General features: G+C 36.9%; 2 protein-coding genes across 2 annotated transcripts; one reads left to right on the forward strand and one right to left on the reverse strand.

Annotated features, from left to right (window-relative positions):
* Positions 1 to 12,117: 12,117 nt before the first annotated feature.
* Positions 12,118 to 15,655, forward strand: LOC120199116 (probable LRR receptor-like serine/threonine-protein kinase At1g74360). Its single transcript, XM_039200314.1, has 2 exons — positions 12,118 to 12,238; positions 12,405 to 15,655. Exons 1-2 carry the CDS (start codon positions 12,184 to 12,186, stop codon positions 15,653 to 15,655), a joined length of 3,306 nt encoding a protein of 1,101 aa, XP_039056245.1. The 5' UTR covers positions 12,118 to 12,183.
* A 4,781-nt stretch (positions 15,656 to 20,436) lies between these two features.
* On the reverse strand, positions 20,437 to 21,680 carry LOC120199095 (transcription factor UNE10-like). Its single transcript, XM_039200299.1, has 5 exons — positions 21,533 to 21,680; positions 21,374 to 21,451; positions 21,218 to 21,283; positions 20,689 to 21,105; positions 20,437 to 20,615 (listed from the first exon to the last, which is right to left on the reverse strand). The coding sequence occupies exons 1-5, from the start codon at positions 21,617 to 21,619 to the stop codon at positions 20,502 to 20,504; spliced, it is 762 nt and encodes a 253-aa protein (XP_039056230.1). The 5' UTR covers positions 21,620 to 21,680; the 3' UTR covers positions 20,437 to 20,501.
* Between the last annotated feature and the right edge of the window lie 1,727 nt (positions 21,681 to 23,407).

Raw genomic sequence — 23,407 nt, forward strand, 5'->3', positions numbered from 1 at the left:
GACAATGTCTACATTATGGAAAGAATCACTTGGGGATATGCAGGATGATTTCTGGAGCCTGTTTTAAATGTGGGGACACCAGACATTTTTTTCGGGATTGTCCCATGTTACCTGGTGAATCTGCTCAGCCAGAGAGGTCTGCCTCGGCTACCCATAGAGGAAGAGGTAGAGGCAAAGGAAGAAATCAATCAGATTCATCAGCTCCGCAAGAAATACGTTCTACAGATCGTGTGTATAATCTCAAGACTAGCGAGGATAGAGATGACCCAGAGATAATAGCAGGTATCTTCCAATTGTATGACAAGAATGTGTTTGTATTGATTGATTCAGGGTCTACATATTCTTATATTTGCAGCAAGTTAGTGAAAGAAATGAATATTTCGTTAGAATCTACTAGCAGTGACGTAATAGTGACTAATTCGTTAGGACGCAGTGCTCGAGTCAATATGGTGTGTTGAGGGTGTCCCATACGGATTCAGGGAATTGAATTCCCTACTAATCTGATGGAATTACCTTTTGAAGAATTCGAGGTGATACTGGGAATAGAATGATTATATCATTACTATGCTAATGTTGACTGTAGACTGAAAAGAGTAACGTTGAGAAGTTTAGAAGGTATAAAAATTATTGTATTTAGTGAAGGATGGAACCCGTTGGCTAATGTAATATCAATGATGTCGACAAAAAAGTTATTGCTACAGGGATGTCAAGGGTTTATTGCAAGTGTGCTGGATGTGAGAGCAAAAGAGAGGGGAATTGAAGAAATTCCTATAGTCATAGAGTTTTCTAACGTTTTTCCTGCAGAGTTATTGGGTTTATCTCCAGACAGAGAAGTCGAATTTCAGATTGAAGTCATGCCAGGGATTGTACCTATTGTTATGTCACCATATAGAATAACCCCAAAAGAATTACAAGAATTAAAGATTCAATTACAAGAATTACTGGACAAGGATTTATCAGACCGAGTGTCTCACCGTGGGGAGCTCCAGTTTTGTTTGTTAAAAAGAATGATGGATCCATGCGTCTTTGCATTGATTATAGGCAACTCAATAAAGTGACCATCAAGAACAAGTATTCACTCCCCCGAATTGGTGATTTATTTGATCAGTTAAATGGAGCTTCAGTGTTTTCAAAATTTGATTTACGTTCTGGTTATCATCAATTGAAGATTCAAGATAAAGATATTCTAAAGACGACATTCAGAACGAGATATGGTCACTATGAGTTTATCGTAATGTCGTTTGGAGTTACAAATACACCGGCTGCTTTCATGGATTTGATGAACCGAATATTTCAACCCTATTTGGATCGATTCATTGACGATATTTTAGTGTATTCGAAGGCAGAAGAAGAGCATAGTTCGCATTGGAAGATCGTTCTATGGACTTTGAGAGAAAAGAAGCTTTATGCCAAACTCTCTAAATGTGAATTTTGGTTAAAGGAAGTGATGTTCCTAGGACATGTGATTTATGCGGAAGGAATTCGAGTGAATCCTCAAAAGATCGAAGCCATTTTAGAATGGGAAGTTCCAAAGAACGTATCAAAAGTTCGGAGTTTTCTAGGGTTAGCTGGCTATTACCGAAGGTTCGTTAAAAACTTTTCGATAATAGCATTACCCCTAACCAAGTTATTGAGGAAAGAGGTAAAATTTGTATAGACTCCGAAGCACCAAGAAAGTTTGGAAAGGCTGAAAAAGGTTTTAACAGAAGCTCCAGTGTTGATTCAACCCGAATCTGGCAAAAATTATGTAGTGTACAGTGATGCATCTCATAACGGGTTGGGATGCATGTTAATGCAAGAAGGCAAAGTGGTGGCCTATACTTTGAGGTGACTAAAACCGCACGAGAAGAATTATCCAACGCATGATCTGGAGATGGTTGCGGTAGTTTTCGCTCTTAAGATTTGGTGTCACTACTTGTATGGTGAACGATGTTATTTGTATACAGACCATAAGAGTTTGAAATACTTGATGACTGAGAAGGAGTTAAACTTAAGACAAAGAAGATGGGTGGAATTCCTAAAGGATTATGATGTAGTGATTGATTTCCATCCGGGGAAAGCGAACGTGGTAGCGGATGCCTTAAGCCGAAAGACGTTTGTAGCCTTACGAGCTTTGGATGCCTGACTATCGTTAAGAGGAGATAGTGACATATGTGCAGAATTGACTCTCAAGCCATCATGGCTAGATCGAATTAAAGAATTGCAAGCTGGAGATGAAAAGTGCTTAAAGAAGTTACAGCAGATAAGGAATTGAGAGGCCATAGATTATGTAATGAAAGCTGATGGGAACTTATATTATCAAGGGAGGTTGGTGATTCCAGATGATGATGAGTTAAAGAAAGACTTGTTAACGGAAGCTCATTGTAGTCCATTGACTATGCATCCGGGAGGAAATAAAATGTATATGGATCTCAAAAGTCGATATTGGTGGCCTGGAATAAAGAGAGACATTACGGAATTTGTATCCAAATATTTGGCGTGTCAGCAAGTCAAAGCTAAACATCAGGTTCCGTCAGGATTATTGCAACCAATGTCTATTCCTCAGTGGAAATGGGAGAATGTAACAATGGATTTTGTAACAAGGTTACATTTGACTCTAAATAAAAGAGATTCCATCTGGGTGATTGTAGATAGATTGACTAAGTCAGCTCATTTTATTCCGGTACAAGTTGATTTTACCATGGACAAGTATGCAGAGTTGTACATCAGGGAGATTATACGTCTACATGGAGTACCTATTTCTATTTTTTCGGATCGAGATCCTAGATTTACTTCACGGTTTTGAAAATCATTACATAAAGCATTGGGGACCCAGTTGAATTTTAGTACAGCGTTTCATCTTCAAATCGATGGGCAATCGAAGAGAACAATCCAAATTTTGGAAGATATGTTGAGAGCTTGTGTTATCGAGTTTAAAGGATCATGGGAAAGGTACTTGCCTCTTGCTGAATTCGCGTACAACAATAGTTATCAATCAAGCATCAAAATGGCTCCCTATGAAGCTCTTTATTGAAGAAAATATCGTACGCCTTTAAATTGATTCGAACTTAAAGATAAAGAAATTATGGGTACGAAGTTGATCTAGGAAGTGGAAGAAAAAGTTCAAGTAATTCAATGTAATCTCAAACCAGCAGCTGATAGACAGAAATCATACGCGGATTTAAAGAGAAAAGATATAGAATATCAAGTTGGAGATAAAGTGTTTCTCAAAGTATCTCCATGGAAGAAAGTTTTGAGGTTTGGACGTAAGGGAAAACTTAGTCCTAGATTCATTGGACCGTATGAGATCGTAAAGAGAGTTGAACCAGTGACATATCAGTTAGCGTTGCCACTTGAAATAGAGAAAATTCACAATGTCTTTCATGTTTCAATGATTCGGAAGTATCGATCTGATCCCTCCCACATCGTGACACCAGAAGAGGTTGAGGTTAAACTGGATTTGACTTATGAGGAGGAACCAATTAAAATCTTAACTTACGAGGTTAAGCAACTAAGAAACAATACCATTCCATTAGTTAAAGTATTATGGTGGAATCACAAGATAGAGAAAGCAACATGGGAACGTGAAGAGGACATGAGGATTCAGTACCCCTATATCTTCGCATAATGAAAAATCAAGGAAAAATTTTCTTAAGGGATGAGATTTGTAACATCCTCAATACCGGGTTAGTGACTAAATTGTAAAACTTCAGAAATTTATGACTAAAGCATAATAATTGATAGTATTGTAATTGGTATAAGGTTAAATTGCAAGGAAGAAGGAATAGAAGGATAAAATGGTCATTTGTATGGGAAATAATTAAAGAATAGATATTTATATATTAACTCCACGTGGAAGAGAAGAAATAAAAACAAGGTTCCAGAGTTCTCTTATTCTCTTCTTTCTCCACACGTGAAGCAGGTAAAACAAAAGTGAGATTTCTTAAAAGCTAATGGTTTGCTGAAATTTAAGTATGGTTTTGATCCTTAGATGCTAATTAAGATTATGGAAAGCTTAATTTGTTGTAAAGTAACAAGATGAAGAAGTTATAAGAGATTAAAGAAAATGGGGTTTTAAATGAATTTATAGAAAATAGTTGATAAGTTGAATTTGAAGATAAATTTGACTTGTCATCATGCTAATTAAGGAATATGAAGTGTTAGAATTATATTTAGAACATATAGAAATTTGAGTATGATTCTTGAATTACATATGAGGGATAGGATTTTGAGGTTAAAGATGATTTTCATGGATATAAGTTGGTTTAAGTAATAATGGTTGAGTTTAATGACATGATAGGGGTTTAAATAGAAGAATTGAGTGAAGAATTGATGATTTTCGGGCTTAAAATACAAATTCAGTGCCCCTTGAGGGAATTATACGAGCTGTGGTGACAGCATAGTGCACAACCTCTATGTACTCACATACCTTTGTTCTCAATAATGTATATGGGCAACCAAAGATAAATTAAAGCGAAATTAGAATAAAAATATATGTCTTATATGTGCATACTATCATCATATATGTTATAGTATAATAAATATATGCAAGTTAAGATGTCAAGATCAATAGTAAGGATGCATGTTCATAAATTCATTGTTATACATGTGTATGCATATATTTATGTTATGCCTCACTAAGTCTATGACTTAGCGTATAAGTGATTTACACGTAGGTACCAAGAATCGAGCAGAACCGAAATAGGAGGGGCAATAACAGCAGCACTGCCAGAAGATCAGATCAGAAGTAACTAATAAAGTATGTATTTTGTCGTGTATAGTATGTTGGCATGTAAGTAAAGTGTCAGTTATAAATGCTCTGATCGATTTTGGTTGTTTTGGTTATTTTATGTAAATAAACCACTTTTATGTTAATGAAGGTTTTAAATTTTCCTTGAATTTTGTCAAGTGTCAAAGTTTGAAAAGTCAATGTGACACCTCTGACTCGTATTCGGGTCGGATACGGGTTGGGGGTGTTATAATGTGAGGGTGTTGATCCCACCTGAGTTGAGGGGACCATCAGATGTTTGGATGGTGATGGTCTCCTTGATCTGTTATGCGACCGTCGAGTGGTACTCCACTGATAGCGTGCTCATGCAATTTGTTTATTTTCAACCAATTCCGGAAGCACCTCGCAATATAGACGAGTTGCATAGCACAGATAGACGCGACAAGACATATACAGATTGGCTGGTGAGGCATTATGAGTGGGTCGTGTTGTGGGAGAATCGATATCGGAGCCTTCCCCGTAGAGAGCCCATTTTACTTGACCTCTTGATGGTTGCTGACCGTTATTATGAGTGGTTCAACAGTAACGGGAAACCATTTCTGCTTCCCGAGGATGCACGATGGTAGACCATTCCGCGACATCGACAGAGACGTTCACCGACACAGCACCATCATCCCATACTCGTGGGCGGAGAGCAGGTGCTTCCGGTTCATCCTTAGCTACACCAGTAGGACCTTCACAGCAACCACCGCAGCCATATATGATGCCGCCACCACCTTTCCATTACCAGATGTCGTCGTCGCCGCCTTCACCTGGTTTTATGACCCCGCCGCTGCCACCGTCACAGATGACCACTCCTGGAGGTTATTATGGGTCTATGTTTGCATATCTGACTTAGGGTTTATATGCTTAATATTTTGCGGGTTCAACCTCATCACCCATGGTCGCAGCACAGACACATCCTGTACAGTTTTCACACTCAGCGATGTATGGGTTTTATGAGTTTTCCCAGTTAATTTTGTTTATTATCATTTAATATCAGTTATTGTAATTTGGTTATCATTTACCATTTAATACTTATTGTAAGTTTGTTGTATTTAAAATTATTTTGAAATACCAAATTGTTATCAATTTGATAAAATTTAATGATTGTGTTTGATAATTTTCTTAAGTTTGTCACTTATTATCTCTTTTATTATAATCACATATAACGCAAACGTCCAATCTCATATTATTGTATCGTTTTTTAATCTTCATCAGCGATTATCGAATGACATTAACTTGAAGTAAATGCAAATTAAAGTATAAGAATTATTATTTGATAAACAAATATATCATTTCCTCATCAATTGTTACTTGATGGCAATAGAAGTGGATATGTTTTTTTAGTGTGTTCTGGGTTTCTACAATGCCCACATCTTCTGTCTTGTCTAGATCTTTCTCGAATATCCATATCGCAATGAATTCGATTGGATTTTGGACGACCACGCTCCCTCAATAAACTCAGATTTGGTACAATCGGAAGTCAATCTTGAACCTCATCAGGTCTTTGTCATTATCTATGGTGGGAAACTCAAATTCGTATACCTTAAAAACTTCAGATAGTAGGTATACAAGATCCAAAAAATGGTTATAGTCTTGACGTGTATGCGAGCAAGCTGCTATCACATGAGAGCATGAATACTTCAGAGCTTGAAAAAACCCGTAGTCGTACGTTCTGTCCCTTAGATTTACTCTTAACGACACAGCTTCAATCCCTTGAAGAGGTCGCGACAACTCTGTGACACGAAACATTTCATGCCTTCTAGAGAAGCTTGGTACAAACATTCCATTTGATGCATAAATTTTTTTCTATAGATCTGCAACTAATTTAGGGTGATAGATATGACCGCCTTGCATCCAGGTTTGATCTTGTCCCCCGAGCTTCGCAAAAAGCACCCCCAAACAAAAATATGTAGTCTTTACCAAAGCCGCTACTGGTAAGTGACGTGTACCCTTTAAGGTTGAATTGATTGCCTCTGCCAAGTTGGTCGTCATGTGTCCATACCGATATCCACCATCATATGCGTTCGTCCACATTTCTTTATCAATGAGGCTGATGTAATCGTATCCTTCCTCGTTCTTCGCTCGCAAATCTTGAAGCATTGATTTAAACGTTCGAGGAAGTAGTTCGTAACCTGATCAAAAAATGTATAACTTACTAACCTGCTTCCTTTGCAAAATTAAAACGATCGAAAGAAAAGAAACTACATCAGTTTCACTTACCCATGTGCACAATTAATTGACGCTCATCATTCTTCTTGTACCTTCCATGGTAGTTCGCAGCAATGTGTCGGAGACAATACCTATGTTGGACAAAGGGTGGTTGCCACATTGGACCCAAAGACTCCATTGCTGCTTTGATCCCAGCTCCGCAATCTGAAATGACACAGATGTTTTCCCTCGTGATAACATGTGCACGTAAATTTCGGAGGAAAAAAGCCCAAGAATTTGTATCTTCTCCTTCGACAAGAGCAAAAGCAACTGGAAGAATGTTGCGATTGCCATCTTGGACAACTGCCAATAATAAAACTTGCTTGTATTTTCCATACAAGAAAGTCTCGTCGATCTGGACCACAGGCTTGCAGTATTTGACAACATTAACGCACTGTGGGTAACTCCAAAAAGCCTGGTAGAATTGGCATCGATCGCGAAGAACTCGATCATTACGGTATGCATAGGAGGTTTCGAAGTCCACAATTGTCCCATGATTCAACGTCCGCACCAGCCTAAATCAACCTGGAAGTTCGTTGTAAGATGCATCCCATTCGCCATGAAGTTTGACAATGGCATTTTGTTTTGCCAACCAAGCTTTTTTATAGGAGACAATGTACCCATACTGCGATTGTATAGCTAAAATCAACACTGCAACAGCTATATGAGAGCTTGTTTTTACCATGGGTATGATGGCTTGGCATATCATTTCAGAGTCCAAGTTGGGATAATCTTGGTTGACCCCTCCAGCATAACATGTGTGAGGACCGTTGTATACTGTTAGTTCCCATATGTTATTTTTCCTCTTATTTTTTATACTCGAACAATCCAATTGCATCTGTTTGCGCGTCTAGCACAGTAGCATACATATTTTTCGGTCGTGGATCGGTTGACTGTGAACTGAACAGAATTACGAATATTGTAATTTTTTATAGTCATCATCGCTTCTTCTTTGCTTGAAAACTCCATGCCTAAAGATAACTCACCATTATTTATTGATGAGTAATATCCATAGTCACCGAGATGAGGCATATCCGTAAATTCTGGCCCATAATCAGCTTCATACATGTGTGCAGGAGGGTCAGTTTGTACCATATTTCCTGGAACTTCATCATCATCGGAGTTGAATTGCGGTGATTCTGGGTGAATGAATAGTCCAGTCTCAACACCATTCGTACCAGGCTCACGAAGCGGTTCTTCTGGTGGAGATGATGGTTCCTCAATGCGCTCCACATTTAGGTCGAAGAACCTACTACTTGCACGTCTTCCCCTTGAACTAGAAGGCATATCGACATTGAGATCGAAAAAGCTTGCAGTCGAATGCCTCCCCCTGGAGCTTGAAGCCATCGTGTCAAATGGAAACTGCACAGATGGTTGCGTCGATGACATCTCCACATGGTCAAAGAAATTTGCAGATGAATGTCTTACCCGTGAACTGGACGCGGTGTTGCCATACGGATTGTTCATGGACCCACCTCGGTACATATCGTAAGGAGTTACGGATGAATGTCTCCCCATTATGACATTAAAATCATTACACAATACTGTAGTCGGGCTGTCAACTTGATCAACTTGTTCAGCCAACCCATAGTGGGAGCTTAATGATTGACCCCGAACAGCACGCGCTTGAAAAAAATGTGCATACATCTCAATATCGACGTCTGAATAATTACTTTGAGCTTCAACCATCATTTCAACATCATCATTGTTCGAAAGTTCGAACACTGTATAAGTTAATGGCTACAATGACGTTGGAAATATGTACTGCAACGACGACATTCTTCTACTACTTCCAACATGAATCTTCCTCGAAATCTTCGTTATCAGCTCCTCAAGAGTTATGTTTCTCTTGAATGATATTTTAACACGCTCATTTGATACGAAAACAACGCCGGTTTCATCTTCTCGAATTTCACCATCATAATAAACAATAGCTGAAAGTCGCGTCATTCTTTGAGTTTAAAAGTGCGGCAATATTAGATCTGCAAAAAAAATAATTAAAACAAACTTGATTAAATAAATAATATATGAACGAAAATATAACACAATAAAATTTTGACACATCAACGTAAATAATTTAAATAATATAATTTTATATTATTATCTGCACCGCAAAACTATTTCGACGTATGCTCTCGCTTTCCAATTTTACAAACACATAAATTAATTGAAAATAATTAGTATAATATTTTTTCAAATAATCATAATAAACAATAAGTATAATAAAAAAATTATAACAAAATTACCTTATAACGAAAACTCACACGAACTTCTAAATCAAATATGAGAAGATTGCCAGAATTATTGACTCGTTGACGGAATTGTTGTATTAATTTATAAGTTGAGAGGAGAGATGTGAGGAACTTAACAGGGGAGAAGGGTATTTATAGCCGAAGTCGCTATACAATGCGCGGTACCTGCACCGCGCCTTATATAATTATATAAAAGTATGGCGTGACCCCTGCCCCACGCTATATATAATTCAAAATTAAAGGTAAGGCGCGGCCCCTGCCCCGCGCTATACCTCTACGTGGCGTAAGACGCGCCCCAGGGGTCGCGCTATACCCACATGTATCCATGTCAGCATAAGGCGCGCTTCAAGGGAGCGTCTTACCCCACGTGGCGCCAAATCAGCATATAACGCGGTACATGAGGCACGCTGTACTGCTAAGGGTGTTAGATCGGGAAATATAGTCTGACTGGTGTTAGATCGGTAAATATACCGGTCACCGGTGATTTTTTCCGGGAAAAACGCCCATAAAATCAGTATAATAAAATGTAGACAAATGTTACCCAATTATAAAGACGGTTCGGGAGATGAAAATTCAGATATCCGATTTTTCGGATCGGATACGGATTACTATTTTAGGTATCCAAAATTTTAAATATATAAATTTTCAGATCAAATCGAATTTGATATCCGAATTTATACACTGCTAGTTGTGGGGGACTCAACCACATGCCCCCTTAGCATTGGTTAAGTCATGCTCTTGCAATTTCGTATGGGTCTTGGGTGTGTTAAATGAACATTTCCATGAACTACATAAAAAGTGAAATTTAATTGAATTAAGCACATCGCGTAGGAACCGTGTTATCATCCTTCTTAAAGATGGCTTGTCGTCCTCGTCACGTAAGAATTGTGTCATCCATCGACCAGACCTCCTCAAGTGTAATGGTGACGCCTCGCCCATATTGTTGACCATTAATAAACAAGTGAACGGTAGAGCACATTAGACGATAAGCAAGTCAAGCTCAGCTGCCACAATTTTCCTTCAAAATCGAAATAAAGAAAGAAGCAGTCAAGACTCCAATGAATTCTCACATTTAAATTTCTCCTATTCAAACATTCCTTTTTCTCCACGAAAGACTAATAACATACATCTTTGAATATTTCTTCTTCTTTTGTTAAATACAATTTTATATTATCCAATAAAATAACAACAAAATAATCAACTTCTAGAATCCGATCATATAAAATTCTAATTACAGTCTCTAATACATTTTTTTATTCTGTTAGTAGTTTCATTAAGATATTTGTATCGTTGATGATTAATAAGAGGAGAAGAATTTTATGGTCAGATATAAAAATTTATTGTTTTAATTTGAACAAATAATTATAATAATCAGAAGATAATAAACAAAGGAAAGAGACAAATTTGAATATTTTGAAATTTTAGAAAACTCAAATTTTCTTGTGTTCTCTTTTATTCTTTCTTGAGCTCGAACTTGAACTCAGATCTCGATCTCATCCAATGTTATTATGTGATATTTTAAATTTATAATCAAAATATTTTATAAAATAAGTTGGCGTCTAAGTGTTCAACTCTCATAAAAATCAAAGGGAAACCATAGTCAAATTTTTACATGGATCAAATCATTGTTTATTCGTTGATGTGAACTTTCATAGAAACTTACCAACCAACAACAACAGTGAAAAGCTTTACAAAATTTTCTTTGTGAAAGCAATGGTTTTAGTCAAACACACACACCCCCCATAAAAAAAGAAATTGTCCAACAATTTCCACAACCAAAAAAATAAAGGCTAAATTATACATTTAGTATTAGTTTTGGTCTGTTTCAGTAACTAAAGTTTCAGTTTTTTAAAAAACTATACCAAAAGTTTAGTTCTTTTCATTTTAATACCCGTTCAAAATTTAACGTTAAGTTAAAAAAATAAAAGTTTACGTACTGAAACATACCAAAACTGATAGTTTAGGTACTAAACGCGTGAAGTTTTTAACATCGGCTACTAAAATAAAACAAAAATTAAATGTTAGGTATGATTTTGAAAAAATTGAAAGTTTAGGTACTAAAACTGATAGTTTAGGTACTAAATGTGTAGTTTACCCAAAATAAAAGTTAAATTGTGTTGTTAATTCCCGATCTTGGTAAGTTTAAGATTTAGCCAATGTACTTAAAAGGTTATAAAAAATGAATTGGAATACGTTTTTTGTATGAAAATTCTAGTCCAACACAATTAAATATATATATATATTGAGTTAATTGTATCACATATCCTCAAACTATAACATTAATTCCAAATTTGTCTCTAAAAATTTAAACATTTCGGTATAATTTCAAAACTATGCATCTTATTCTAAATTGATCCCAAACTTTAGAGTATTTCAAATTCATACCTAAACTATAATCCCATTCTAAATTGGCCCCTAAACTTTTGAACATTCCAATAACACGCCCCAAAACCATTCAAAAATTTAGGGATAAAATTGGAATATTCAAAAGTTTAGGGGTCAATATAGAATAAGAGTCATAGTTTAGGGATGAATTTGGAGTGTTTAAAAATTTGGAGATCAATTTAGAATTAGTCATACTTTAGGGCTGATATTAGGATATTCAAAAGCTTAAGAACTAATATAAAATGAGAGTCATAGTTTAGGGGTGTATGGTCAATTAACTAATTGTTTTGGCCAAAACTTAGAATTAAGATTTTTAAAACGAAAAAGTTCTATTTGCATAAACTAAATCCCAAAAGTCACTTAAGTAGAGGGTCTAGCAGCAAATTTGACCAAAACTGAACCTGCTTCAAAACTCAAAAGCTCGTAAATGGCTTGTTGAGTCTAATGTCCTTCGTCAACCCAATAGCTTGATGTTACCTTAACCGGTCAATATGGGCGGCTAACCAACCCCATGTTTCAAATTGATGGATGTTTAATTAATCCTTACTTCAAAAACAAAAAAAATTACGAAAATTGGTTACAAAGATGAAAAAGAAGGCTGTTCCATGGCGTTTTACTCTCTTCACCTTCTTGATTACTTGTATGTTCTAATATCCTTTTTATCCCCTTGATTATGACTTTTTTTCTCATTATATGCATGAAAATCTTTCTTGGGTCAGCTTTTATTCTTCACTTTCGTGATTTCCCAGGATGATTCTGTTAAATTTATTACAATCTTTGTTTTAACTGTCGTGTTTTTGTTTCAGGTATAATGGTTGCTGGAGATTCTTTAGAAACAGACAAAGAAGTACTGCTGAAGCTCAAATCTTTTCTGCAAGAACAAAATCGAGTGAATCAAGGGAGATATTCAGAATGGAATAGGGAAAACTCTAGTCCATGTCAATGGCATGGAATCTCATGTTCTTCTTCTTCTTCTAATGGCCTAAGAGTCATTGGCGTAAACCTTTCGGACAGCAATATTTCCGGGAAAATGTTCGATAATTTCTCGGCCTTAACTGAAATCCGACAACTCGATTTGTCGAAGAACACCATCGATGGAGCTATACCGGACGAGTTGAGCCAATGCAGAAGCCTTGCATACCTTAACTTATCGCATAATCTCATTGAAGGGCAGTTGAACTTATCAGGTTTGAATAGTTTAGAGATACTTGATTTGTCTACGAATAGATTTCATGGGGATATTCATGTTAATTTCCCAGGAAGCTGCAGGAGATTGATTGTTGCAAACGTTTCAAGTAACAATTTCACTGGTTTGATTGACTTCTTTGATGAATGCTGGAATCTGCAGTATCTGGATTTGAGTTCCAACAACTTTGTTGGTAATATATGGACTGGATTTCCCAGGCTTATCGAGTTTTCAGTTTCTGAAAACTCCGTTTCCGGGCCGATTCCAGGATCGATATTTCCGAACAACTGCAGTCTGCGGATGTTAGACCTTTCGGTAAACAAGTTTCAGGGTGAATTTCCCGGGGAGATTTCGTATTGCAAGAACTTGACTGTGTTGAACGTCTACGGAAACGAATTCACCGGGAAAATCCCATCCGAAATCGGGATGATTTCGAGTCTGGAAGGCTTGTTCTTGGGGAACAACAGTTTTTCAAGTGTGATCCCAGAAACCCTTTTGAATCTAACAAATTTGGAGTATTTAGACTTGAGTAAAAGCAACTTTGGTGGGGAGATTCAAGAGATTTTTGGGAGATTTACACAGTTGAAGTTCCTTGTATTGCACGGAAATTCATACAAAGGAGGGCTGCATTCTTCAGGGATTCTCAGATTACAAAATTTGTCTGCTTTGGATCTAAGTTACAACAATTTCACTGTTCCATTACCTGTTGAAATCTCTCAAATGAAAGGCTTGACTATCTTGATGATGGCTCACAATCAATTTACAGGCAATATCCCACTTGAATATGGTAACTTGCTTCAGTTACAAGCCCTTGATTTGTCCTTCAACAACCTTTCGGGACTGATCCCTCGAGAATTCGGAAAACTGAGCTCTCTGTTATGGCTGATGCTTGCAAACAACTCCCTTAATGGCGAAATCCCACCTCAAATAGGCAACTGTTCGAGTTTACTATGGCTGAACCTTGCCAACAACCAACTCTCTGGAACTATTCCACCTCAGTTGGTAAGGATAGGGACGAATGCTACTTCGACTTTCGAGTTAAACCGGGTACGGTCACGAGACCGGTCGCGATCCGGTACCGGCGAGTGTGCGTCGATCAAGCGATGGATTCCGGCAGACTACCCTCCTTTCAATTTTATGTATACAATTCTCACTAGGAAAAATTGCAGAAGTATATGGGATAAGTTGCTTAAAGGTGTTGGCATTTTCCCAATGTGCAGTGCAGGTTCAATGGTGAGAACATATCAAATCTCGGGCTACGTTCAGCTTAGTGGAAACCGGTTTTCGGGTCCGATTCCTGCAGATATCGGTTTGATGCAAAATTTCAGCATGTTGCATTTGGGATTCAATGGCTTCGAAGGTGAACTGCCTGCAGAAATTGGCCGGCTTCAACTTTCTGTCCTAAATATCACTCGGAACATGTTTTCTGGAACAATTCCAGCAGAGATAGGGAATGTCAAATGTTTGCAGATGTTAGATTTGTCGTATAACAACTTTTCTGGCATGTTTCCAGCAAGTTTGAACAAGTTGTCTGAATTGACCAAGTTCAACATTTCATACAATCCCTTCATTTCAGGTGCAGTTCCGACAATCGGTCAATTCGCAACGTTCGAGAAAGAGTCCTACCTCGGAGATCCGCTGCTCCATGTCCCAGATTTCATTGCTAATCGAACGGATCACTTGGTAAAAAATCATAGGAGGCATAGAAAATCTGTCAAGTTGGCTGTGTTTTTGGTGTTATTAGGCCTAACTCTGGCCTTTCTAGTATTCGGAATTCTGTCTCTTTTGGTGTTATTGGTGAGAATCCCTGAAGAACCAGCGGGATCTCTCTTATGGAATACGAACTTCCGACACAATTTGACATCGAGTTCTGGCGGTTCATCGCCATTGTTCTCAGACACTGTCAAGGTCATCCGTTTAGACAAAACAGCATTCACTCACGCGGATATTTTGAGGGCTACGGATAATTTTTCGGAGGATAGGGTTCTAGGGAAGGGGGGATACGGAACTGTGTACCGCGGAGTATTGCCGGATGGGAGAGAAGTAGCAGTCAAAAAGCTACAAAGAGAAGGGATAGAGGGCGAAAGGGAGTTTCGGGCAGAGATGGAGGTTCTTCGACAAAACGGCTTCGGTTGGCCGCACCCTAACCTTGTACCACTTTATGGTTGGTGCCTTGATGGTTTAAAGAAGATACTGGTTTATGAGTACATGGAAGGCGGAAGCCTCGAAGACGTTATAACAGATCAAGTGCGGTTAACATGGCGGAGACGGATCGACATGGCGGTCGATATTGCACGGGCATTAGTGTTTCTACACCATGAATGCTACCCTGCAATTGTGCACAGGGATGTTAAGGCCAGCAATGTATTGCTAGATAAATACGGGAGGGCAAGAGTCACGGATTTCGGGCTAGCGAGAGTTGTCGATGTCGGAGACAGCCACGTGAGCACGACAGTCGCAGGAACCATCGGTTACGTAGCACCAGAATACGGGCATACTTGGCAAGCTACGACGAAAGGTGATGTTTACAGTTACGGGGTATTAGTAATGGAGCTCGCAACCGGGCGGCGAGCTGTGGACGGAGCAGAAGAATGCTTGGTCGAATGGGCGAGACGCATCATGGGCAATGGAGAAAACGGATTAGTCCAAGCCATAATACCGGTGGCGCTTGATGGTTCAGGGCCAACCGAGGGTGCCGTCGAGATGTGCGAGCTGCTTCAGATTGCCGTCAGATGCATTGCCGAAACACCACAAGCTAGACCAAACATGAAAGAAGTGTTGGACATGCTAATTAGAATAACAAACAGTGAGACAGATTTTACGGTTAGAATGTCAAATAGTTATCAGATTACAGAGGTTTACCACACTTGAACTTGTCATACGGAATTGCGTTCTACACAGGTGTATATATATACACATATTTAGCATTTTCCATGCATATAAAGGCTTGTATTTATATATTTACAATAATACATTAAAATGAGTTGGTCCATGTAATCACTTATTTAAGTAAAAGTATTCAAATAATACAAGAGTCCAATGGGATTGTGGTTTGAGGATGGGCATATTTGTGAGCAAGAAAAGGCTCATGATTGCCTCAATTATTGCAGAGTGGGTGTGTTTCCATGAGCCCTAGTGGTCCGTTTTTTCCCCAACACGTTTTTTAAACTTTTACCAAAATAATAAAAATTATATTTTATTGAAATTCATCATTTTGAGGTGGTAAGTTTAAATAAAAATATTATTTAGATAAACTCGCTACTCAACTTGACGGGATTCTTAAATACCGTAACAAATGTTATAGATCGCAAATTAAAATTTTGACATTCATATTTTATAAATTTTATTTTCGGGCCGCCGTATTGGAAAAAAAACCCTAGTGGACATCTACCTTCATTTAATCCAATGAGAACTAAAATGGTATAATTTAGTGATGATTAGTTAGAAAACCTTAATTTAGAATCTCAATTATCATAAACTGAATGTTTGATTCGCATGTGAGAAAAGAGAAGTAGTTTGTGGAGGCGCCATTGATGATCTCAACTTTGGACAATTTTTGTTCATTTTCCCAACAACTCATTCACTTCAATTTCAGATAGAGATGATGACTATCCAAAGATAATTAATCGTTATTAAAAAAAAGAGTAAACTACAAATTTTGTAACTGAACTCTATTCTCTCTTTTATTTTACTCACTGTACTTGAAGTCTTTTCAATTTCCTCATTGAACTTAATTCATTGGATATTTTGTCACTTGGCCGTTAAATATAGGGATGGAAATTTTACCTGTATCTAACCCGATCGGGTAGGATTTTTTTTTAAAAAAAATCGGGTTTGACTCGGGTCGGGTTTTGGTTGGAGGGTGAAAAAACTCCGACTTGACCCAATGATAATAATGTAATTTCCTTAAAAGTTTTATTATCATTTTTAATTAAATCCTTAATTTATAATGGGTCTGGTCAGATTTATATTCTAAATAATTGAGTCGAGCTAGAGTCGGGTCGGAAGTAGGATATAAAATTTTAGGGTCAGGCTGGATTCAGGTGGAGGGTATATATTTTTGGTCCCGACCCATTGCTATGTCTAGTTAAATAGTTAACGACATTAAAATTGGATGTTATATAGGTGCTAAATAATGTATTTTTGGTGAAACTTTTGGTTTTTAAAATTGTGTTGTTTCTAATGCCATAACTATTTAACAACAAAGTGATCAAAATAAGAGAGAAAATAAAGTTCAACGATGAAATTTACTATTTATCCCAAAAGAAATATATAGATTAGGCACTTCTCTATGCATTGTTCGAATTAGAGACTGAATAAATATAAATATATGTTCGTATTATTATCTCTGACTCCTGGCTATCATCCTTTTTGTCTTAAGATTGATTTAGATATCAAAATATTTTCTAGGGTTCTAATCCTAGAGTTTATTGTTCATCACAAGTGCTTTGATTTGACTCGATCCTATCACTGAAATTTTATCCCCAAACCATGATTCACATTCTAAAATGATTCTAAACTTTTAAATATTTTAAATTCATCTCCAAACTATGACTTTCATTTTAAATTACTCCCCAAAATTTTGAACATCCCGATAATGTCTCCTAAATCATTCAAATGTCTGGAGGTAAAATTAGAACATTAAAAAAATTTGGGGATTAATACGGAATACATGTTATATTTCGAGGGTTAATTTGAAATATTCAAAAGTTTGGGATCATTTTAGAATAATTGTCATAGTTTAGAGATAATATTATAAAATTAAAAAGTTTAAGAACCACTTTGGAATAAAAGTCATAGTTTAAGGATTATAGTACAATTAACTCAAATTTTAATTTAAACTTATCTAGTTCAATGATATAGTAGATATCTTTGTTAGTGTAGTCGTTGGTGCGTTACCGTGTCATCCTATTATAGTTAAGTTTGAATCTTAAGTTTAAAAGAGAAGTTATCTCATTTTTATCAAAAAAATAAAAAATTAAACATGTCACTATTTTATTGGAGATGAACATTTATCGAGAAAAATAACACGCGTCACGTTGAATAAGACAATATTTAGGGAGATTTAATGATTTTATAACGACAATGATCAAATTGATAACGTCTTAAAAATTGATGTCTGGGTTGTAATAAATTTGGTTGTAGTGGCAAAATTACAAGCACCCTACAAATTGAATGACCAATTAAGAGTTTCCCCCTTCTTTTTCTACAAAAGTTGATAATATTTTTTTCCGGTTAAATATAAAAAACAGTAACTAATCAATTCAGCGAAGAAGGGCCATAGGTCTCCTTACCAACAAGAGGCCGAATGGAGGTCGACGACAAATCAAACGTACCGAACATGTAATCACGAGATAGATCCATCAACAAAACTCCAGAAACCATCCACGAATACCAAGCGAGCTCTAACCAAGGGAAGCGGAGTCTAGGGTCGTTGAGGAGTTTGCTGGGATTGAAGATGTTTTCACTTCTTCAAGGGGTTCCACCAAGACTCTTGGTAACTTTGTCAAGGTATTGAGTTTTTCTTAAGTTTTACTTATTTGAATTCTTGTTGTTTAAATACTATTTATGGATTAAGATCAATTTGGAACTTTGGTGTTATATATGTTAGTTTCCTGCTGCTGAACTTTTGGATTTATTTTCGCTATTATTTCTTATGGTTTGTTTAATGGTTTTGGCTTGTTCAAAATTATTGTTTGGTCAAAAAAATTGTTGATATTAGTATATTTAGCTTAATAAACGAACTTAAACAAACACACATTATCACAACCTTGTTTGTTTGAGCTCGGTTCATTTTATGTGCACTATTGTTGTGCAGTGCTTGTAAATTGTTTGGAAAATTAGGGTGCCTTCATGCTTGATAGCTCTGCTTATTTTCTTATTCTTGTGAATGTAAGTAAATGCAGGCCACCTTTGAGTTGAGTGTCTTCTGAAAACTTATGGTTTCTTGACTCCTGATTTCTGGAAAGACACTCGATTCACGAGGTCTCCTTTCCAAGAGTATACTGATCTGTTGGGGAAGCCATCGAAGACTCTTGTACTCGAAGACGTTGAGAGGGTGGATGTATGACGAAGGGGATCGACCAGTCACTACTTAGATGTGGCTTCAATGCCTCGGAATAGTAATATGATGTTACTTTTGGCTTCAACCCTTTTGCTTTCTTTGTTTTTTTTATGAGATATTCGGTAGCTTTTCTGCAGCTGAAGACTGTTTTCACTTTTATGGATTCTATAGAATATTGCAGTTTACATATGCTCTAAGGTCATTTTTTACACGTTTGGCGATTGTGCATTCACATTCTATTTATGCACACGTGCTACTTTATTCGGACTTGGGGTGAGTGACATATACTATGTTATTCTTTATGTTGAGATTACGGGCCTGGATTAGGCGTGATATGGGTATTTCGGAAGGATACTACAACCCATCTGCCACTGGTGTCTCAGATGATAGCTCCTGCCCCTGCATTTACTGGATTGTTGACAGAACATCCATCTGAATTAAGCTTAAACCATCGAAGGGATGGTGGTACCCCGCTTACACTCACCGCACAGAGGGAATTGGTTGAAACCAAGGGGGAGGAGATAAGGTCGGCATGATACTCGGCAGCCTTTAAAAGAGCCTTGGTTTCCTCTACAGATTCTCAGTCATTGTGAGCCATATCTGTGTAGCAACGAAGCAGAACATGAGTTTCCAAGTAATTCTATGTTCATTATGCCAAATCGTGGAGCTCAGCTGTGAATGCATCCAATCCTTAAACCTTACCATCGGGTTTGGTTGGTTAACATTACTAGGCCATAGTCGATTTCACAAAGCTTGCGAGATGATACAAACCGATGTTGAATGATTTCAGGGTGTTAGTCATAAAAATGGCACTACTCATCGAGTTGAAGTCCTCGTTTGGTCTTAGTAGGTAAGGCCTTATGCATGCCTAGAGAAAGAAGTTAATTTTGGGTGGAAAATGCCTTTCCAAATAGAACTCCAGTTAAGGTACACGGTGGACTCATCTTTCACCGATGACATCTTATTGCAATTATCATTGTCACCCCACATAAATCTACTATTGATTTTGTCAAGCTCTGGGCAAGTTCTTTAAGTGATTAAACCCAAATAAATCCCAATGTTGGTAATGGTTTTCATATTCAAGAAATTGGAAATATTATCCTGAACCCCTAGGTATTTGGGAAAACAGTATTTTATTTATTTATCCACATTAATTTTTTTGTTTCTATTCTGCCATGAACCCCTCAAGGATTGTATGCATGTTATTTACCGTATTCGCATCACTCATTGCAAAAAGACAAGGAGTTTGCAATTAAGCATCGTCCTGTTATGTACACCAAGGATTTCAAGTATGCAAGGTTTGTAGAGAAGTTTCGATCTCAATCTCGTCTTGCCTAGTTTCTCCACTGATTCGGCTTCTTCGGAAAATGCTTCGGTACTCGGGGAAGATAACAAGACGTCGACGGCCACGATGTCTGTCAAGTAAAATATTATATGGTAGTTTTATGTTATAGAAGAGAATAGAAATCGGTGTAAGTGTTGGATATAGATACATATATCACTATATATGACATGAAAATATTTAGCTGTTGTCTAATAATGAAGTTTATTTCCATGAAGATTCTAAATAAATACTCCATATAATTAAAAAAAAAAAAACATGCAATTATGAGACCAGAACAAATCTAGGTTTATGTTATACGAAGATTAATCTCAATCCACTTTTACGTTGTTTGATGGCAATGGACTGCTAGCTGTCTCTGTTCGATTCGTTTGAGGCTGACACAGTGCTGCTGCCATCTTATCGTACAGCTCCATGTTCATCGACTGCATCCAAAAAAAATATTTATATTAGTTGATATCAGAAGAAAAAGCAGCAAAATCCCAACATTTCACGTACTTGAGTTAGGAAAGCCCAAGATGGGTCAGGCAAAGGGATGGGGGCATTAGAGCTGCCACTTGTATTCGCTTGAGTTGCTGCACCGTAGGCTACGGCTCCTGAAGGAACCATAAGCGGTGGTGCAGCTGTCGTGAAGGGTGGCGGAAGATGCAAAAGAGATTGGGAAGCGTTGCGTGCCATGGAGGTGGCGTTGATATCTAGCAATCCCATGCCCATTCCTAAGCCATGATGGTTAACACCCATGCCTCCCATTATCCTACTTAAAACAGACATTTGTAGCTGTTGCTGCTGCTGGTGGTGCAGACCTAGATGCATCATCATCATGGGATGGATGCTTCTCATACTCATCATCTGAACTTGTGCTTGCTGTTGTTTCAAGTATTCTATCACTTCGTCAAGCATTGATGCTTTATCTGTCTATAATAATATCGTAATCGTATTGATATTTGAATCTCAAACTTGTTAGATGTAACTTATATTTAAACTCGACTCCACTCGATTACGTTCCTTATTGTTATTACTGTATTACCTTGCTTGCATTTGGCACCAGCTGCTGTCGGGTCTTCATCTTTTGATTAATTCTATCTCTTCGTTTCTGCTACAACAAAATAAAAATCGTGAAAAAAACCCCCGCATAAATCTTGTATTTTGATTCGAGCAGATGGAGATCGGACTGCAATTTAACCCTTTCAGAGAGATTATGAATAGCTGCTGCTCGACTTCGTCTTGTCGAGTGAGATCGACCTGTTTCATCTCGGCTTTCCTATAAATTTTCACGGTGTGAGTTCAGATAAAATTGTATTCACTAATCAAATTGTTAAAAAGAAAGGCTTGTTCTTTCTACCGATCCATCATGGAAACCAGAGTCGCCGCCGTCGGTGGTTTTCGTTTTCAAGCTCCGAAGAGATTCACGGGAACCCGAAGTCACCATCGTCGCATCGTTATCGACCTTGTGAAATGTACCACTGGCGTGCACTGCGGTCACCTCTATCTTCTTGAGCCTATGCATGGCTGCTAACTGACCATTTCGCCATGTTTGCTCTGCAACTTCGTAGTTGGACCTGAATTACAAGCAAAAATAATCATAAAGAAAAAAAAAACATTGGAAAGGACATAGTAATTTAAGGTGGTAAGAGTCCATACAAGGGGACAACGTTGTTAAACGAAGATCTGTCGACTTCTTTCTCCTTCGTCGTCTTCTTCGACATGTTGTTGTCTTGGTCTTTGGTGTTTAAGATTCCAATTTGGCACCAAACACTGACTCATGATGATGAGTTTATTCTTTCAAACTCGTTCTCTTGTTTTGTCTTAATTTATGGCCAATCTCCAAGTCCAATTTGGAGTTGGAGTTTAAACTCTCTTGTTTTCTTTTCTTTGGGGTCCCATGAACATGTGGTAGCCAAAAAATGTTGGATATGCTTTGCCCTTCGCCACCATTTTCAATCTATTTATTACCCATATAATCATTCCATATTTAGTTTATCATCAATCGATTAACTTTCCATATTTGAATCCTTATATTAGATTTGGTACTTTCGTGAGTAGTTTTCTCATATCGTTCGGCTCTAATTAGCACTTTGCCGGTGACTTTTCAATAACATAATCATTTTTATGGTTCATTTGTCGATGCAGTCAAACTTATTCGTATCTTCCTTTCGCTCGAGTTTTTTTTGTTAGGATTTTAACCTCTTCATTGTATGGTCATTGTGTTTAGTTAATGTAATAGTTGTAAACATTCATTGTAATTCTAGTATTTGATATTTTTACTAAAACTAGTTGCTTTTATCCGTAAAAAATGATATTTTTAAAAGTTCGGGGACCAATTCAAAATAAGAGTCATAGTTTTGAGACATATAGTGCAATAGCATAATCACAAAATTACCCTACAAATAATCACTTTTTCTCATATTCCTTTTTTTAGCATTTTAGCCCCTAACGTTTCAATTTTTGGTCAAATTATCCCTTATTGAAAGGTAATCATTAGTTGACTAACGATCGACACATAATATGACATTTTTAAACATATGAAAATGTTAAATTAACAATATGTGTTGATCGTTAGTCATCTAACAATTTCCTTTCAATGAAAGACATTTTGACCAAAAAAAAGAAACGTTGAAGGCTAAAATATTAAAAAGAAATATAGACTAAAATGATCATTTGTGCAAACGTTGAAGGTAATTTTATCATTACGTCTTGTGTAATTAAATCAAAGAATTGAAATTTTTTCTCCCAAACCTCTTATCTACATCTTTTTTCTGGTTGTCCTCTCGATTTCAAGGTTTCGTCATGACTAATTCGAACCTGACTTTGATAGGTTAATCTCTCGATAAGGATTTAATTGATGGTACTAATAAGAGACTAACCGCTAACAAATATTTATCTCAATGAACTAAACTTCCTTAAACGATAATATAATCTATTTTTAAAATTATAAATCACACGATTTATGATTACTAAAAAATAATTAGAAGAACAGATTTACTATAAATTTATTTTTCAATTTTCTTTTGAAAGAAATAAAAGTCTTGGGACAATGGGAGGGACATATTCATATCATATTATATGTTATTGAGTACATTTATTTGTATAAAGCTTTCATATTTTTGGCATGTAGGCTACAAGTCTCATAGAATAGGACCCCCAGATTTAATTAAATTCTATCTACGGTTGATGGGTGAGAAAGATTTTCATTAAAATTAATATCACAAAATTTAAT

This window comes from Hibiscus syriacus, unplaced genomic scaffold (genome assembly GCF_006381635.1).
Source record: "Hibiscus syriacus cultivar Baekdansim isolate YM2019G1 unplaced genomic scaffold, ASM638163v2 tig00005352_pilon, whole genome shotgun sequence".
Taxonomy (NCBI): domain Eukaryota; kingdom Viridiplantae; phylum Streptophyta; class Magnoliopsida; order Malvales; family Malvaceae; genus Hibiscus; species Hibiscus syriacus.